Here is a 17,335-nt window from a genome sequence, read left to right as displayed (position 1 = left end):
ATTTGACCCAGCAATCATATTACTGAGTATATACTCAAAGGAAAATAGATCATCATACCATAAAGACACATGCCTTCGTGTGTTTATCACTGCACTATTCACAATGCAGACATGGAATCAACCTTGGTGCCATATAGTGGATTAGATAAAAAAAATGTGGTACATACACACCATGGAAATACTATACAGCCATAAAAAAAGGAACAAAATCATGTCCCTTGCAGCAACATGGATGGAACTGAAGGCCCTAATTCTAAGTGAATTAACACAGGGACAGAAAATCAAATACTGCATGTTCTCACTTGTAAGTGGGAGCTGAACATTGAGCACACGTGAACATAAACATGGGAACAACAGACACTGTGGACCACTGGGGGTGAAGGAGTGGGACAGGGGTTGATAAACTACCTGTTGGGTATTATGCTCCCTAACTGGGTGCAATATACCCATGGAACAAACCTGCACATGTATCCTCTGTATCTAAAGTTAAACTTAAAAAAAAAAAAAAAAAAAGGCATCAGAAGAGTAGAGTTAGAGAAGGATTTGTGAAGACATTTCTTTGGAGAGGGCTGTTGCCTCACCCATTTTCCCCCTGGCATGTTTCTACAGACAGATACACACAAAGTTGAGGAAGGGGGTCCTACCAGAGAGAGGGAGGCTTCAATCTGTGTCCTCTGGGGTCCTGGAAGCACGTGTCTAGAAGCATATAAACAGGTATCTAACATGTTTCAGAGACTGTGGCACCCAGTCTAAGGTGTTAGAGAAGAGGAGAGTGGCTGGCGTTTTAGAAAGTGATCCCATGTTTCTGGGAGAGAATGGTCAACAGTAGATTAATCCCAAGGGTAGGCAGGAGTATCTCCTTGTGCTATAGGGAGGAAGGAATGAAGGAGAGTTGCTGCAGACAGAATTAGCAATACTCTCAGAGTTTGTTAGATCCAGAAATGAGCAATGCCAGTGGTGAGGTTGGGTTGGTGTTGGAGTTATCCTAGATCCTGTTCAGTAAGGCCACCTAGAGGGATGATGGGATGTCAGCAGAAAGGAATCTGAAGTTTCCACATTGCTAGAGGATGTGGAGAGAGTGAGAAGAATAGAATACATTTGCTAGATTAGTGGAACTGCAGATGAGCAGGGCTGGCTTCATGGGCATGCAGCCTCTGCAGTTACACAGGATGTCATACTTGATTTAATGTTCTGTAGTTGCTATCTTGAAACTCTTGGTAATTTTTAAACAAAGGGCCCTGCACTTTATTTTGCACTGGGTCCCACAGCTTGTGTTGCTGGGCCTGCAGATGAGAGACTTCCAGTGAAGTTGGGAGTCTCTGCTAAAGCAAGGTTGAGAAAAAGAGCTTTAAATATCTATCAACCCTGGAGAGCTTGGCACCACCTTACAATGGCACCAGTTAAATGCAAATTTCTAGTATTTCAGTAGGGTCCTGAAGCTACAATTAGCCACAGGAATTGGGAGTACTAGGGAAAAGGAACCAGCCACCCGCTACTGCCTGTAACCATACTCTAGCCTGGGAGCTGAGGGGAATTGGGGCGGGGCAGGGAAGTATGTGCAAATATTACTTTTCAACAAAGACTGAAGTGTTGAAAAAAAAAGAGGACATTCTAATTGAGACTGTATTTGTGGATGAATATAAGAAAAATGGAATAAGACTCATGGGGCCTAATGTAATTTACATCCAGGGACACAGAAAAAGTATCTCTCAAATAAATGTTGAAGAGGTAGTGGGAAAAGAAAATAAAAGTGCATTCTGATCACTTTGTTTAATATGCCAGGTATATATAGTAACTTTTTCCTTATAAAGTCATCTTTGGGCTAACTTTACAGAGTGTTTTATATGATTTCATAGAATTTAGAGAGTATATTATTAAAAGCATCTGGTGAGAGTTTTATGTTACTGGTTTTTAATAAGGTGTTAAGAATAATTGTATTAGAATGTGCTTTGCCTTACTTTCTTTGTCAGATGTACCCAAAGTAGCCACTATTTATAGAAGATGCATCATAACCACTGTTGTCTATTTTCACATTCATTATAGCCTCCTCTTACTTGATTATACAAATTGCTATTGCCTATACTGCACTCAGAGATAATTGCTCTAATTTTTGTTACATAATTTGGTGTTTGAAATAGACTATATATATTGACTCACTGTATTGACTTTATTAAAATACATATTTTAGATACTTGTGGTTATGAAATCTTTGTCAAAATTTGAGATTTTTTTAAATGAAACTTTTTTATGCATTTTTTTCTCTTTACATAATTCAGGAAAGTGTTCATCACTTCAGTTTGTTACTGTTTCTTCATAAATACTTACCTTTGTTATTTCTGAGTCAGTACCTAATATGAGAATAAAGCTTGTAACCCAAGTAATATATAGATACATTAATATCTTAGCCATGAAGTAAAATTTTTAAAAAGTTTTTAGTACTGATTACTTTGATTTAATACCTTTATCTCTGATCTGTTTTGTACTTTTTTATATTGGGAGTTTATTAAAATACTTTATTTCAGCCTTTCCTCTCTCTTTAGATAATTTTTGAAATGTAGAACTCTGTATTTATCACTACCAGTTAAAGAATCAATTATGTTAAATTGAGTTTTGTATATTTGGTAGGCACAAGACTGATAGATTTTATTCACCTATGTGGTATAATAGTGCATTTTCTTTAAACAAATATTTTAGTGTTTTTTAAATATCTCCTCTTTGAAAACCACCTTTATCCCAGTCTACCCCATTCTGTAGCTCCTTTAGAGCAGGGATCAGATCTTAAATCTTTTTGTAGTAATTATACTCCTTGTATTATTTGTATGGTGACTTGCACAAATAGGTACTCAATAAGAATTGAATTATTGGCCGGGCGCGGTGGCTCACGCCTGTAATCCCAGCACTTTGGGAGGCCGAGGCGGGCGGATCACAATGTCAGGAGATTGAGACCATCCTGGCTAACATGGTGAAACCCCGTCTCTACTAAAAATACAAAAAAATTAGCCGGGCGTGGTGGTGGGCGCCTGTAGTCCCAGCTACTTGGGAGACCAAGGCAGGAGAATAGTGTGAACCCGGGAGGCGGAGCTTGCAGTGAGCCGAGATTGCGCCACTGCACTCCAGGCTGGGTGACAGAGCGAGACTCCGTCTCAGAAAAAAAAAAAAAAATAATAATAATAATAATTGAATTGCATACTTTTCAAATAAATATGCCAAATCTTTGAGTTAATGTTTGTCTTACATTTCTATAGGCTAACATTTCCAATGATCACTGGCCATCTTTGGTTCAAGAGGCTACAACTGAGGCCTTGAAGCTTTGCTTTTGTCCACTGGCTGTTCTTTTACAAGCTTTGTTACAATTCAAACGCAAAATGGGGGCAAGGTATGAAGAATCTTCATCGTTTTCTTATAAATGCTTCTTCACTTTAAATCTTTCTAGGAAACAATCAAGGAAAGATTATAAACTTTAAAGTTTGTAACAGACCAATTTAACAAACTTCAGGGGGTATTTATATATCTGTATCTACTTTGGAAGAACTAGTTCCAGAAATCCAGTAAGGGAGAAACAAAGCCTTATATTTGTTTAAAAAGGCAATTTGATACATATTTATAGGGCATGAGGGGTTTGGCATGATAGCATTTCCAGTGAAGAAGGTCTTGGAGTTTTTGTTCTTCACTGTGTTAGGAGGCACCAACAGTGTGATGTGGGTTCTAGAAACAAACAAAACCAAAAGACACCAATTCAAGGCTACGTTATCAGTTCTTGCTATTGTAATAAGCTATGAAAAAAGTAATAAATATTGAAAAGGCAGAGACATGTTGCTTATAAATGATGTGGTTTCCTATCTAGAAAATCCAAAAGCTGCTCTGATTAAAATACAAAAATTCTATAGCAAGGTTTATGTTGGAAGAAGTGTACTTAAATTTGAAGAAAATTACTTAAAGATCACATGGGTAAAAAATACAGGCAAGAATACTTTAATATTTTGAAAATATCTAGTTCTAATATATACTACATATAATGCAAAGCATCTGTAAGTAAAGCAGTGATTGAGGAGCAAACATGACTGGAACAGAATAGGTATGGTAGAAATGGAGGTTAGTACATATAAATATGTAGCGAAAGACACATCACAAAATAGGGATGGTGGAAGATTAAGGCCATATGGCTGATTAGCAACTCCAGCACTATTTATTAACATTTATTTATTTGGGGCCATTTTTATGTGTGACTAATTTCACTAAGAAATGTTTTAGGCTGTAATTTAAACTTCCTAATGAACTACTACTGCTCATGCTCAATGTTGGTAACTTAGAGAGTACTATCTCCCCTTCACCCCCTACCCCAATAATCTTTGTTAACACCTCCCATAATTTTTATCGCCTTCAAATCCTAGCCCAAATAAAGATGCAGTCTAAGAAAAATAGCAACGTGCTTACTACGCGATCCCTCTGCAAAAGCAGCTTCAAGACAAGTTATTTAGTTCCTGCTTCAAACTAATTGCTACTTAGAAGATCTTTCTGTTTAGCAGTTCTGAATATACTAATGGTTTATGTTGTTTTTAGCAGTACAGAAGTTTTGGAGTCGTAGATGTTAGTAAATTAGGAAAGAAAAAATTATAACACACCTGTAAATCAGCCTTTTATTACATGGGTTTACATTATCATACACATCCTTGAAAACATATGCTAAAAGCCTGATATGATATACATAGCCTGTAATGTAGACGTTGAATATTTCTTGTTCCACTCTTTATCACCCTTGCATTATTTAGTGACTTATTTAGTTTCTGCCTACTTTTCAAAAAGATTGGAGGTAGAGGACTCAAAGTAGATTATAAAATAGGGACTGTGTCTCCCTGTTCTCTTTGGAATGAGAATAATTTGGAATAATTTACTTCTCTGCCATATGGGAATAATAACTACCTATGTAATAAGGTTGTGAACGTTAAATACAGCCATATGTATAAACATTTAGCATGATACCTAGTGCATGATAAACACTCAATAGATATTAACCATTATTACCTTTATTGTTATCTGAATTAAAAAATCATAATCAGACACCACATCTGCAAAAATATGAGAAAGATAATGTGTGTGTGAGATTAGTATAGGAAATATCTTATGGTAATTTGCATGCTTTGGACTAAATGTACATTTTTTTTTTCCAGAGAGACACGGCGTCTTTTGGAAAGAGTAGTATATCAGCCTGGGTATCCCAAATCTATTGCATCAACTGCACGTTGGTACCTACTGAGACACTTATATGCCAAAGATGACTATGAGCTGATTGACGTAAGGCATTGATTTTATTTAAAATGTTTGAGGCATTGATTTTATTTAAAATGTTTTGTCTTTGATCTAAGGGTTTTAGAGTTGTTGTTCAAAGTTACTTCACTTTTAAGATTGAATTTTTAAAAACTGAGTGTGTAATTTTTTGGCTAATAAAAGACTACAATGTCTACTGTTACATCTGTTGAAAATGAGAAATATTTACGCACATGGTTTGAAGGTTAAATATATAGTTTGTATCTTACCATGGGTTAGTTATGAAATTCTCCTTTTGATATTAGAACATCAAAAGCTGGGGCTCTTTGGCATAAATAACAGAACTGTTAAAACCTGTGTTTAAAAAAAGTTTAATGTTGATTTAACCTGTATGTGTACAAGATGCCTTTATATGGGGAAACTATACAGATTGAGCATCCCTAATCTAAAAATCCAAAGTCTGAAATGCTCCAAAATCTGACACTTTTTGAGTACCAATAACCTTGGGGTCGTGATCAGTTGTGAAGCTTGTTGTAAGTAATTAGATACTAACCATAGGTGACAAATGGTTTTACTTTTTTATTTTCAGTAATAAAATATAACAGATTCATGGATATTTTTATATATCTCTCTATTAATGCATTCCTATAAGCTTTTTTAAGTGAAAGAGAAGGGTAGAATTTTAAGGAGCTTGTCTAATTGCAGGACTTTATCTTTGAACCAATGAGAACATCACAAGTTTAAAAGTCATCCATTAAATGTACTGAGGTTGTAAAAAGTTGCAAACTGCTGATCTAAAGCCCTTACCTAGTGAAGTTTATAACAGTACAAATATATGACCATCTAAACCCAACCTAAAGCAGTATTAAAAATCAACGTTTTCTTTCCCTTTTTTGGCCAGAAAGGAACGACTTAACTACACTTTCTTTCATATTATTTATTTACCTTTGTTATTTCTTTATGAATTGATGGATAAAATATTTTGTCCAGTTTTTAATAAACATTGGATTATTTTATAGTAAGGAAGGAAAGAAAAAGCCATAAGAATGAAGCAATGAATCAAGACTCTTTCCCAAAGTGACATTTGTTTAAAGCTATAGTTAGTCATTCCTTTTCTTTTTTAAAGAAAGGACTCTAAAGAAGTTGAAGGTTTTAACTGTATTTAAGCAAGAAGCAAGGCTAAGTAAAAATGGCCGGCTGGTAAACCAAAGGAGAGAATGACCATGCATGAATTGTCACTGGTCTTGTATTAACATCACAATGATTATACTGTTTTTGCCTGCCTATATTTCTCTTTTCCTGAAACCAGGATATGATATACCCCTTACAGTCTTTTTAACCCAGAGTTTCTCATCTTCAGAGATCTCAACTCAACCTACTGAGATTGTGGAATGCACAATTTTTTCTTGGGTGTGGGTAGAGGGTGGGTACTGTCCTGTGCAATGTTAGATATTTGGCAGCATCCTTGGTCTGCTAGGTGTTAGTTGTATTTTTGCAGCCATTGCAGTGGAGGCAAATAGGCAGATAGGATGGAGTTAGAGGTAACAGAATCCTAATGGAATGTTCATGTTATCTTTAAAAAATTATTTGCTTTATCCTTGCCTTTACTATAAAATACATGTGACAGTTTCTAGTGTACTTCTCATGGTATGGCTCTGGCATCTAAATATATAAATATATAAGTATATATGTATCCAAAATTATTTTGAATAATGTATAGAATATACAAATGTATTGGGTTAAAATTTTCATATCTTTAGCCAACAATTTTAAAAACACAATGAAAATCACTGAAAAGCTTTTTCAGTACCTACAGCATTTTGAAATACTGTTTGCCTTTTGGTGAAACATAAAAGCTGAAAGAAATAGTGAAGAAAACAATACTTGGAGAAAGGCATTATAAATCAGCATATTCCAAATCAAAAAGGTAGAACATATATGAATGTTGGGAGACAGTTCACCATGGATCTCTTGCATTTCTAAATATCCTGTGAGCAGGAGGCCAGATTACTCTTTGTTCTAGTCTATCTTTTCAAAGATATTCGTATAGTGAACATCCTTGGAAGACAGAGATAGTATCTCCCTCCAGAACAAAGGGTAGATATTCCTGTCCATTATAAAAGATTAAGCATCCTAGGCTTAGGGTTCCCTTCTTGTAATGCAACCGACTGCGTATGTGGGAAACCGTATCAGTCCATCCACGTCACAGGCTGAGAGGACAAGAAGAACAGACGCAAATATGTTGATGCTCATGCTGTTTGCCGTACCTTAAATAATGAAGACTTTTCTCTGTGACCTAAAAATCCTGTATCTTCTGGCAGTATCTATGGAACTGTGACAGGCTAACTTGTTAGCTTCCAAATAGAGCAGAATCTCAGACACTTCACAGTGCTTGACAATGAACAACCAAAAAATGTTTTAGTATGAAGGATCAGCTGAAATTGAATCTTCTAGTTTGTGAAATAGGTAAAATCATGGAAAAGTTCTTGATGAAGCCTAGAACCTATAGCCTAGATCCTGAGCTGTGGTTTCAAAGAAGAGCAATTTCATTTGAACAGTTCTATGCATGAAGTGGTCTTTTTGAGTAAGGGTTTAGAGGTGACAGTCTTATTAACAAAGTCAACACACAAAACCTTTAATTTTATGCAATGCTGATAATGATAGCAATCAGGCTGGGCACAGTGCCTCACGCCTGTAATCCCAGCACTTTGGGATACCAAGGCCAGCAGATCACTTGAGGTCAGAAGTTTGAGACCAGCCTCTGGCCAACATGGTGAAACCCCATCTCTACCAAAAATACAAAAATTAGCCAGGTGTGGTGGTGGGCGCCTGTAATCCCAGCTACTTGGAAGGCTGAGGTGGGAGAATCTCTCGAACCCGGGAGGTGGAGGTTGCAGTAAGCCGCCAAGATCGCACGACTACACTCCAGCCTGGGTGACAGAGTGAGACTGTCTCAAAAAAAAAAAAAAGAAAGGCAATCAGAATGTTGGCATCTATACTAATTTGAATGAATCGTGCATTTCTCTGATGTTAGCTTTGTTTAAACAATTTATATCTGCAAAAGTGACTGAAAGATTGCACAGAGTCACTTATCCTAGTGTAGTTTGATGTTGCCTTTTCAAGACTGCCGCCCTTGGATTACTTGGCTTCAATGAATCAAAATACAGATATTGTTAATAAACAAAATACTAATGTTCCTGTTTGTGATTTCCCATAGGTGCTGGTAAACAATGCCAAAACTCATGGAGATACAAGAGCATTGGAACTGAATCAGAGATTGTCCTCACAATAACATTGGATTATTTTATAGTAAGGAAGCAAAGAAAAAGCTGTAAGAATGAAGCAATGAATCAAGACTTCTACCCAAAGCAACATTTTTTTAAACTATATTTATTCCTTTTCTAAAGGAATCTAAAGAAGTTGAAGTTTTTAAGTTAGGAATGCAATTTTCCATTAACTCCAAACCTGATTTTAATCTGAAAAAAAAAAAAAAATTAATTTTGGAAAACCAGAATGAAAGGAAAACCATTATTGCCTTGGTTGCTTAACATTATTTGTAAACCATTATTTTCTGCATCTTGCGTGGTGCACAATAGAATATCTTTTACTGTAATCCCTTACAATAAAGCCTTAATAGCCATTTTCTATGTAATATGCAAAAGTAGATCAGCACAATGCACAATTTTCTTTTGTTAAAAATCAAATTCAAAGATTTAATTCCTCCTATGAATTCTAAAGTTCAGCAAACCAACTCATCATAAAATCCAAATAATCTTGTAAGCTACTTATCTAGTGATTCATCTCAGATTCTGTTGAAAAAGCATAATATAAATGTTGATGAGTCTAGACTCTAATAGATATGTTTATATAATTCCAAACACTCAGGTGTGTGAATGCATATAAAAACATTAATGGAAAATAATGCTGACAATATTTAATTGATCATGCAAGTCCTTCAATTATGATGGAAAGACTTGAACTTTCTGAAATAAAACAAAAATACAGTGTCTTGTTTTCTTTATAGTGTCAACATCAGACATAATTTCTAAATTTCAAATTTTAAAACTTGAAAGCACAGTTTTCTATTTTTTTAAGCTCTTTACATATTTGAAGAAACTGTCACTTTGGATTTGTGGTTTTAAAAATATTTTCAGACACTTAAATATTTATTGTACAGAAAATATGTGGTTATGTGATTTATGTATGTGGCTTTTCTAAACCAGCAGTGTCAGGATGTTACTTTTTAAGATAAGATAAATTGATAATATCCTATAGTTAAGTTGTACTTTTGAACTGAATTTTCATCTGGTGTTTCCCAAATCTGGCTGAACATTATAATCATTCATACTTATGCAATCAGAATCTTTAAGGATGCGGACAGGCCTAGGACTCTGCATTTTAAGGTATGCCAAAGAAATCCTAATGTTTATTCAGATTTTCAAACTACTATATTACTCCAATGATGATTCTTCCCTTTATTTCTTCAGCAAGGTTCAGCACATGCCATTCTCTGCTCATTTCTTCCTTATCTTCATAACTGTCAAACTGATTCAGTGATTTTAACAACCTGGTCCACAGACTTAGCCATACATGCACTTCAAAAGGCTGCCTGCGTAGCCCTCATCTCCATGCCCCCATTTCCTCAGGAATACACTTCAGCTTTTTCTTCCAGAATGGGTTGGCTCCATCTACCTAAATGCTTTGTATTCAGTTCTTGCCGTCCATCTGTTTTCTGGAGCGTCACTTGCTTCATAAGATTACCCTTTGCTTCGGGACCATAATCAAAGGGTAACCTTTTGACTTCCTTGCCAAATTCTGCCTTCCAGGGACCTCAAACCCAGGTTTTTCTAGACTGGAGGGTTGGAAAAACACCTGAGTTGATACTGTCTCAGGTCATTCTTTTTTGCATTTATGTGCACACGTGCTCTCTTAACTTTCGTTGCCTTCTTCTCAAATTGCCGCCCAGTTACCGTGAGCCTCAGATCATTTCTGCTCACCTAATTTTTATGGAGCTTACTTTGTGCCAGAGCTAGGCTAAGTGTTCTTAACATTGTCATTTAATACTAATTAATAAAGGTGAATGGTGTTAAACAACATGCCTAAAGCAAAGGAAATTCAAGATAAATCGGTGTTATCAGATTCCAGAAATTCTAAAACAGTGGCCAGAATGTCTTTTGGGAGTTTTAAAGTTTGTTTTTTTAGATGGAGTTTCGCTCTTGTTGCTCAGGCTGGAGTGCAATGGTGCAATCTCGGCTCACCGCAATCTCCGCCTCCTGGGTTCAAGTGATTCTCCTGCCTCAGCCTTCTGAGTAGCTAGGATTACAGCCATGCACCACCACACCCAGCTAATTTTTTTTGTATTTTTAGTAGAGACGGGGTTTCTCCATGTTGATCAGGCTGGTCTCGAACTCCCGACCTCAGGTGATCCGCCTGCCTTGGCCTCCCAAAGTGCTGGGATTACAGGCGTGAGCCACCGCGCCTGGCTCTATACATTAATTAGAGAAATTAGATTTAAAATTATTTCCTGAAGTACCAGTATTTAATATTCATATTAGTATTTCATTACTTTTGTTATATTTTGTTTGAGAATTGTAGTGAATTTTCTGCTATTTTTATCCATTTTTTATTATTAATTAGATGTTTATACACTAGTTTGGCATCTGATAATTTCCTATGGGAAAAACATGTTTCAGTTTCCAAGTAAACTTTTGGAACACAGTCTGTTTGTTTGGGGTCACTTGTCATTTTTCATGAAGTGTCCCTGTTAATTTCTGGTCAGGAGAAAACAATCTAAAATGCTGTGCTCTCTTTTCACTTTACAAAAAGGAGCTATTAAACTTCCTTTAATTTAGAATTCTCTACAGAATAGGATTAGATAGAAATACTCATACATTAAGGGAATTAAAATCTGTGGTTATTTAAAACAGTATAAAACATTAGGTAAGTATTTACTAGCTTGTAATGTATGAATATGAAGGTATACATATTTGGTTGCTGCATAAAAAGTTTGAAACCTGCTTTGGGAAAGTTTTATAGGAACACAAAAATGAAGCATATTTTGGAGTATGAGTGAATGTGGCTTGCAGATCCCTTTTTGTCTTGACACATTAAAAAATGTAGAAACTTTGTTTTGGCAAGGTTGACCCTTGTCTCTCTACAGGTCTTCCTTTCATTCACTTTAGTTATTAATGGCTAGAAGATGTCTCAGGCTGCCATCCTGCTTGTTGTAAGGTATAGCACTCAGCTGCAGGTTATAAATTGACTCTCAGTTTGTAGGAGAGGTTTTTTTGTTTTGTTTCTATTTTTGTACATTAAAAAGGTACATTTATGTATCATATACAGGTACAATAATTTTTCCACTTGTGTTTTTAAAGACTTTTTATACAGACAAAATGTAAGTCCAAAAACTCCCTCATTTAGAGTATGTGCCTCATTTTTGGTTTAGAAAATGTAGTTAGTCACATAAGATCTATTGTAACTCCAGACCATTCATGGTGTCTAGCTGTCCCTATGCTACAATAGTGGGTTTTTCATTCTTTTGGATTAGAAACTTTTTGAATAGCAATATTTTAAATCCTGGTATGCCTAAATAAACACCCTATACAAACATAATATTTTTATAAGTGCTAAACTATCTTTAGACCTCAAAATGTTTTGAAGTAGGAAAATAAAGGTTAGTATCTCTTTAACAAGAGCTGTTATGAAACATTTGAAATATTTGTTCTTATTAATTATAAACTTAGAATTGAAAATACCTGTTTGTTTTAGGGAAGGGAAATGGTGCCAATAGAATGATGATTGAAGTTGGAGTATCCGCTAAAACAAGGGTTGGATTTCATATTATATCACTGGAGTGTTGAAATAATTGTCATGTCATGAGGGTTCGAATCAGTATAAAAAAGTTTATTTGGGCTTCATTCTTCACCATAGACTTTCCCTGTATGTAATGCTTATTATAAAAACATATTTACATTAATTTTTCTGGGGATAAGGTGGGTATGAAAAAAATGCTTATCTTGCAGCTTTTTCCTATAGTAAGCGGAATAATGGCCCACAAACATATTCATGCTCTAATTCCTGGTTTGTGAAGATGTGGCAAAAGGAATGTAGTTGTTCATTTGTATAATAGCTGATGTATGAACTACACCCAACATGCTGCTTACAGCACAGTATCACCAACACCATTGTTAAGTACTTCACTCTAATTCTCTTTAAAATAAACCACATTAAATTATACTCACAAAACTTAAGTGGTATGTTTCAAGCTGAGTTTCAATATCGCATGGGTATGAGACTAGGTAAGTCTTGACCTTTAGTTTTTATTTGAATTTGTAAAATAGACCTTGAGCTAGGTTTCTAATGGCAACATTCTGTTGTTCTAAGTCCACCAATGTTTTCCAAGTCAGAAGTGAGCTGAAACAAAGTACTGAAATAAACTGCTTGGTGCAGCACCTGTGAAGCAGCAACCCTGGTTTCCATTGAACAGTGGGACCCCCTGTGCTTGAAGCCCTTCTTAGGGTAGAACCCCTTTGCCAAGAAACCTATACTGTAGAAAGAGATGCATAAACAGGTCTTCGTTCTTGGTGCTAAGACTATGAGAAGGAAGGTTGTTCTACACTCAGAGAATGCTTTAATGGAAGCCAGCATCTATGAATGGCTGAAAGTAATTACATGTGCCTGCTACATGCCAAATAGGTTATACTTCTTACGGAAAGACTACCCACATTAAATACAACATTTGAATTGTTTTATTATCTGACTCCCAGGTGACAAATAACTTGAGTTTCTAAGACCCTGCCTTTTTAATGCCATTTCCTTCCCTTTGATCATATAAAATATGGTCATTAATCTTCAGAGAAGAAATCCTACATACTTTAGTATCAAGCAATCAAGAGTGTTTCTGGAAAACATCTATATAATAGTGGTTTAAAAGTTCTAACCTTAATTTGTTCAATATAATAGATCAAGAAAGGAGTAATACTGCACAAATAGTCTTTATATACACCCTAGCTTCAGAAGTTTGGAAATTAGCCTGTGAAGAAGTTAAGTGGTATGGAATAAAAGACAACTACAGGTTTGATCTTCGCAGAGTGAGTTATGTGTTTTCTTGCCTATACATCTTCCTGGCAGTACTAATTTCTCTTGTGTTGGGGACACAAGTGTCTCTGGGCACAGGAGAAAAGCCAGATGGAGCAGAAGGTTTTTTGTGTGGAAAGAAGGAGGAGTTTAGGCAGAGAGAAAAAGCATTGCTGAGAAGGCAAATTTATATTGTTATAGGCAGCTTCTATTAGGTGGAGATAAATATATTTCTGAATTGCCTGAGGCCAGCCTTCCAGTGCCTCAGAACAAGTGTTATGCATATGGTTGGAAGGTTTTTCTAAGAAATAGATTCAGAGTAAAGAATCAACTCACAGGGCCCAGATTTACATAAACAGTGGTGAATAATTTGTAAATATTGGGAAATATATAGGCAGCATAAAGTTTTTGTGTTAGTCAAGTAGCTTCTAAGAAAGCCCAGATAAAATCTAGTATTACAAAGGATGTTGATACTGCACCAGCCCACCCTTTGCTTCAGGAGAGGAGCTTTTTGTGCTTATGAGGTAGTAATCATTACCCACCAAGGCTTCAGCAACTGGGGATAGATTGAATGCCCACCATGTGCCAAGCTCTTTACACTATTGCCTCATTTAATTTTCATGTTTTTTTTTGTATAGTGGCTAGTATTCTTATTTTACAGACCAAAAAACTTTTATAAAGAAGTCTCAGATTATCTTTTCTAAAATTATCTGTATTCTTAGGCAAGCAGAATCTGGCCCCAAAGATAGTTTCCAATACTGTTGTCAAATGTTGTTCATGATTGCGGTCAACTCAAAGAAATGTAAAAAAGTTGAGGTGTGTATCTTTGAGACTGACTCAGTTATCCTACCAACCTGTATTCTGATGCTGCCATTTACCTTTTGGTACTATCTGAATTCTAGGAGGAAACTTAGGAAGAAGGGAACCTCCTCCTGAGGATTAACTTTGCAAATTTAAGTCTATGTAATGATAGAGAATAGAATACTCCGCTCTTGTTACATTTCGAAGTTGATATAATCCAGCTGAAGTGAGCTTATTGTTTAATTTAATCATTTAATCCTTGATAACATCACAAATGCCAGCCCTTGGTTTTCTCTTTGGCTTTTTCTAACCTGTCTTCCCAGAGTTCAACTTTCTTTTGGCCATCCCATGTTAAGGTACAAAGGACCTTGCTTTATTTTTCTTTATCAACTAATCCCTGCAGAGGAGATAGTTGGTAAAAGCTCATGGATGTGCATATGTTCCTTCATTCGTTCTTTTCTTTCTTCCTTTACCTATCCATCCATCCTGCATTTTTTGAATATTTAATGTTGGTATTATGAATACTTAAAAGCTGTTAAGTGCTAAGTGATAGAATTTTGACCTAGAGACTAGATGGATTCTTTAGTATAAGAGTCATTTTGGGTTGCAGGGGAGGGGGCTTGTCCAGTACCATGTAGGCCCCACTCCATTTGAAGTCTGTCCCTGAATGTTTGCCTTATGAACACAGTGCTTTACTTTTTTGTAGAAGAATCTACTAAATGAGTATTAATGGCTTTTACCTGGCTGTAATGGCAATTGGGTTTGCTTTGATGGCCAGGACTTTTGAAGGAAACATCCTTTACTGGACATTAGCATCAGCATCTTGTGCACCTCCAGTCAATGTCCATAATGTTGCTTCAGCTGTTGGCCTCCTTCTCCAGAGACAATTGAAAGAAATGCTTTTAAAATAGAGGAATAGTTCCACATTATAGTTTGTTCCAGGAAAAATCTATATTTTGCACTTCCCTCTGCTTTTGTCCATTGCTAGAATTATTGCAAGCCAAGGTATTTCTTCTCATACATAGTAGAAGGAACTTTTTAAAGTATTTTTAGATACTAATCTGAATCAAAGTTGTATGACAGTGCACCGTGGAACTTGTTTTTCTTTTCCCATAAAGATAAACTCTGTTTACTTGTATTAATCAACAGCATTTATCAAGTACAGTACCTGTTATGTATCAGGCACTAGTATTAGATGGTTTACATATATTTAGAGAAACAGTGTACATAATGTTTAAGAACAAGTTCTCTGCTCTTGTGAGTTCAAATCCTTACCCTATCTTTTACTGGCAGTATGACCTTACATAAGTTATCTAACCTCTCTGTGCCTTGGTAATAGGCATCTGGTAGATTAGCGTTAATTTATGGAAAGTACTTTGGGTCGTCTCTAATATGATAACTCAATAAATGTTTCTTCTAATTCCTCAGTAGCCTACAAGATCGGTATTGTTAACCCCATTTTAAGATGAGGAAATTGAGATTCTGAAATTAAGGAATATATCCAAAGTCACACTGCTAATGAATGGTGGCACTGGGTTTAAACTCGGGCTTGTTAGACCACAAGACCCTTCAAGACTTCTCAGCATAGAAGTTTGGGTTATTTTTCTGTTTTCTCATGCATCTTTTGAGACTGTTGAAGAAGACCTGGTTTATGACATAGTGCTGAGTTCATCAATGATTTCTGATTTGTAAACATCACATTCGTATTTGTAAATATCTTCTGAAATGAAGTAGCAAAACTCTACAAAAGAATAGTTATGGAAATTTAGTCTATGGCGTCACATTTTTATAACTGTTTATCAAGGGAACGATTTTACATAATATTAAACCCTTAACCACAGGTATGTGTAACTCCAATCTGAAGAGGGAAATGCCTAATTAGGTAGAGGCCAAAACAGCCTAATGTTTTTCCTGGCAACCATCCTTCCTCTCTCAGGGAAGGCTCCCCACCCTCTCTGCATTGGAGAAGATGCAGCATGTTTATTTTATGGCATGGAAGGGGACTCAAGAAAGCATTTGTAACTATTCCTCACTGGGTTGCATAATACACCCTTTCAAGTTGACACTGTAGGTCAAGGTCCTCTTTGATAAATGGAAAACTAATGGTGGGTCTTGAAGTAATACTAGTAGAACTCCAAGTTGATCACTGACACCGTCTGCCAGCAGGAACTCCCAAGGAACACTGAAGCCTTCAAATGATTACACTCCCTCTCCTACTTTACTGCTGCACGTCTCACCATACTCGCCCAGGACTCTTCTGCTGTTCCTTCAGTGTTAGGTATCTTCAGTGTTAGGTGGTTCTCACTGTAGTCTTCATGTCCCCAACCCCTGTCCCACCTAACCAAGGCAATGCCTTTCTCCCCAGTAATTCCAGTAACCATGTCTCTGCTGGTGACTTCCAAAGCTAAATCCCCAGTTCAGATCTTTCTCTCATGCTCCAGGCCCAGCTGTCTCACTAACCACTGGACATATCTCCCTTTGGATGTCCCATAGATGCCTCAAAATCAATTAGTTTAAAACATCTCATTATCCCCTCTCTGCTGTATTATTTCCCTCGTTTCCCACCGAAATTTGCTTCCCACACTGCATCTAATGTATTCTGTACACTGCAGCCAGAGGGATCTTTCTATAAAATGCAAATCTGTCACTCTCCTATTTAAGATCTTTTAAAGGCTACTCTGGACCCTTAAGATAAAGCCCAAGTTTCTCAATATGAGTTACAAAGTCTTTTGTGATTAGGCACCCCACTTTCCCTAACTTCTGCAGCTTTCTGTCTCACTACTCACCTCCCCTAACACACAGCGTAGGCTCTGACCTACACTTAGTGAGCTTCTTGCAATTTCTGGCATATATCCCATTCTCTTTTGGCCTCCAGGCCTTTGCTCAGGCTGATCAATCTGCCTGAGCCCTCACCTCTACCAATCAAGCCTCTTTCCCTTGACTCATGTCTGCTTATACATTGGAGGTCTCAGTTTAGATATTCCTTCTTCTGGAAGACCCGTCTACCTGATTCCCTGTGTTTCTGGTAAACACAGGGAATGTGTTTCCTCTCCCTGGTTCTCCCATTATACTCTACTTTCCCATGTATTTGCAGTTTTAATTGTTGGTCTTTTCCACTAGACTATAAATTCCCTAAGGGCAGGGTTTGTGTTTAGGTTGTTCAATATTGTATCCACAGTGGCTAGCCCATGGA

The 17,335-nt window shown here is 36.4% G+C and overlaps 1 protein-coding gene across 2 annotated transcripts in view; it reads left to right on the top strand.

Annotated features, from left to right (window-relative positions):
* Positions 1-9,272, top strand: part of SKIC3 (SKI3 subunit of superkiller complex) — an 88,750-nt gene extending 79,478 nt beyond the window's left edge. For both annotated transcript variants that reach the window (XM_063612283.1, XM_055233349.2), the window contains 3 exons: positions 3,246-3,376; positions 5,169-5,292; positions 8,483-9,272. In XM_063612283.1, coding sequence (XP_063468353.1) covers positions 3,246-3,376; positions 5,169-5,292; positions 8,483-8,557 — 330 coding nt within the window. In that variant the 3' untranslated portion in view covers positions 8,558-9,272. The remainder of the gene's footprint in view (positions 1-3,245; positions 3,377-5,168; positions 5,293-8,482) is intronic.
* The last annotated feature ends 8,063 nt before the right edge of the window (positions 9,273-17,335 follow it).

Source organism: Symphalangus syndactylus, chromosome 11 (genome assembly GCF_028878055.3).
Source record: "Symphalangus syndactylus isolate Jambi chromosome 11, NHGRI_mSymSyn1-v2.1_pri, whole genome shotgun sequence".
In the NCBI taxonomy this organism is placed as follows: Eukaryota; Metazoa; Chordata; class Mammalia; order Primates; family Hylobatidae; genus Symphalangus; species Symphalangus syndactylus.
Note: the sequence above shows the minus strand (reverse complement) of the source record. Positions and strands in the feature narration are given on the sequence as shown.